The sequence below is a fragment of the Cariama cristata genome, unplaced genomic scaffold (assembly GCF_000690535.1).
Source record: "Cariama cristata isolate BGI_N322 unplaced genomic scaffold, ASM69053v1 scaffold21893, whole genome shotgun sequence".
In the NCBI taxonomy this organism is placed as follows: Eukaryota; Metazoa; Chordata; class Aves; order Cariamiformes; family Cariamidae; genus Cariama; species Cariama cristata.
In genome coordinates this window covers 1-2,318 of record NW_009606913.1, presented here as the reverse complement: position 1 = coordinate 2,318, position 2,318 = coordinate 1, and the positions used below count along the sequence as shown (strand labels likewise).

Sequence of the window (2,318 nt, the reverse complement as noted above, 5' to 3'; positions counted from 1 at the left end):
TGCCAGGCTGCCTTAGGAGAGAGGGTACCTACTGCCGGGCTGCGGTGAGGAAACATAGCAAGGTAAAGTGCTCCAAGAAAAAAACGTGAGCGATAAGGGTGTCATGGTGTGACTTGTTGCGGTGTCAAACCAGCCGTTACGCGGTACCTACGGCACCACACGATACCGGAGGCATCTCGTTACTCGCGGTGCCGTGGAACAAAGTACCTACACATAGTACCAACACAGCCAGGAGGCCCAAGCCAGCCCCGGTGTCCCGCACGCAGGGGCAGCCAAGACTCAGAGCCAGCCTCCTCGCTCCCCCATCCCCCTCTTCTTCACTTCCTCCTCCGGCTGTGGTTCTTCAGTTCCTCCAGCTCCTTCTCCAACAGGTGGGACTCGGCTGCGGTCTCGGAGAGCTGCAACGCATAGCAAACGATGACAAGAGTGAGCTACTCCTCCAGCCTCCACCCTGCACTACGGCGGCGGGGCGAACACCAGATCTGCGACCTCAGACACGCGTGGGAGGACGCAAAAGCCCCTTAGAGAGGCCGGACGGAGACTGTTCTCCCTCTGGAGAAGCACCTCGTGTCACGGCAGCGCACGCAGCGAGACATTTGTGCCTGGGAAGCTTTCCCCAATTTCACAGCACAACCTTTCCAGAGATGTCACCAAGATTTACAGTTGTGAGGCAGCACTCACGCGAGGGAATTTGTTCCCGTTTGAGCGAGACGGAAGCTGAGATTTCACGCTTCAACTGAGATCACCTGGAAAACCTGGAGAGCGGCTAAGTGCTCCAGCCACAGGTTTAAAATGCGGGAAGAGTGTAAGGAAGGAAAATTATGAAGGAACAAGTAAGTATTTGTTCAGACTGACATAAAGGCTAAATCACTGAATAGACTGAGAATACGTACATATTCTATTTCACTGAAAATGTCTCCAGATTTTAAGCATGAAAGCTGTGATCTTTGGCTAAGGTTGGATTTTGGTTTATTTAGGGCCTGGGAATTCTTTCATCCATAGGTTTACATACAGAATAGACGTCACACCACTTGTCAGAGCAGATGGAAGCTTTGGTCTTCTGTGACCAGAAAGGGTGGCTGTAATTCGGTTTCACAGTTAGGGCAGAGGCCAGAGAGGCAAGAAAAAAGCCGTACTCCATGCAGAAAGGGAAAGCGGAGACATGGCACTTGCAGGGGCCCCTCTCTAATCAGTCACAGCATTCACCAAATCAAGCTCTGCTGCGGTAGGAACCTTCCCCTCTTCTCGCAGAGGAGAGCAGACTTTACTCCCACAGTCACTTTGCCATTACAGTTGTCTTGCGTAGCAGGGTAAAGCAGAAAGAGTGGGGTGCAGTGAGAACGGCCTCCTTTCGTGGTCCCAGCACCCTTCGCTTGGGCATTTCCGCCACTACGGGCAGGTGGCAGTTGGGCAAAGACTCACCATGTCCAGCAGAACATCCACTTTTAGCTGAAGGAGGTTGTTTTCTTCCTCTAGCTGCTGGTTTCGTTTGCGTAAACGCTGCATTTCCCTGCGATCCCCCGTGAAGCTTCCTGATTCTGGAAGGAAAGAAAGAGGTCAAAATACGGATTGTCAGCCAACCGTGGCTACTTCAGATCAAGACTAGCTGAGGTGCACTCTACCTGCCACCCACTGGCCATTTTCAAACTTCAGGCTCTGGCCAGCGAGGTTCACAGTGGGGATGCCGTACTCCAGGCCCAGCTCAATCTCACGGGTCGATCTATCCAGCTGCAGGGAGAAGGTCACTCTCAGCGTTTTACAGAAATCCAAAGCCCACCCTCTGCTCTCACATTTCTTAGGGACTTGGCATTCCAGTGGAAGCTGCTGGTCCGACTGGCGCTGGAGCCTGAAACCCTACTTTTAGTCCTGTACTGCTGCAGTAGAGGATCCGCTCCTCTCATCGCCGTGCCTGCACTTTCTCCCACCCAAACATACCCTCATTTCCCTGGGCTTCGAGACCATTGGTGAGAAGTTTTAGGTGAAATAGTTGTGGACTGCGGGTGAGGTGCTGATGATCGTTCCCTGAGCTATTCCATTTCTACCTTCACATACAGTCATCAGTGATCAGAAACGGTGCCACACCGCAGGAGGAAAGAGGCACAGTTGGGAGATCTCCTAAGGGTTATGGCATTCACAGCAGGAGCCACCCATCCCTCGCCACCCATCAAGCATTCTTTTTGGGAGCCACAGGTGCCGGGACTCACCAAGTGCAGGTTGGAGAGAGAGGCACATTTCCTGGGGGGGGTCTTCTTCGGGCTGAAGGTATTCCCGAAGAGAGGCATCGTGTGCTGCCGGCTGGGCGTACGGGGCGCTCCCGA

At 53.4% G+C, this 2,318-nt stretch overlaps 1 protein-coding gene across 1 annotated transcript; it reads right to left on the bottom strand.

The window, feature by feature from the left end:
- Positions 1-317: 317 nt before the first annotated feature.
- Positions 318-2,282, bottom strand: CBY1 (chibby homolog 1 (Drosophila)). Its single transcript, XM_009696547.1, has 4 exons — positions 2,205-2,282; positions 1,623-1,728; positions 1,423-1,538; positions 318-398 (listed from the first exon to the last, which is right to left on the bottom strand). Exons 1-4 carry the CDS (start codon positions 2,280-2,282, stop codon positions 318-320), a joined length of 381 nt encoding a protein of 126 aa, XP_009694849.1.
- Positions 2,283-2,318: the final 36 nt, after the last annotated feature.

What these genes read in the sequence shown, in the direction of transcription:
- CBY1 (XM_009696547.1), bottom strand. Translation starts at nt 2,282, where the DNA reads ATGCCTCTCTTCGGGAATACCTTCAGCCCGAAGAAGACCCCCCCCAGG. An exon ending in AAATGGCCAGTGGGTGGCAG is followed by an intron (nt 1,539 to 1,622) that starts GTAGAGTGCACC and finishes CTTTCCTTCCAG; the next exon opens with AATCAGGAAGCTTCACGGGG. An exon ending in TGGATGTTCTGCTGGACATG is followed by an intron (nt 399 to 1,422) that starts GTGAGTCTTTGC and finishes TATGCGTTGCAG; the next exon opens with CTCTCCGAGACCGCAGCCGA.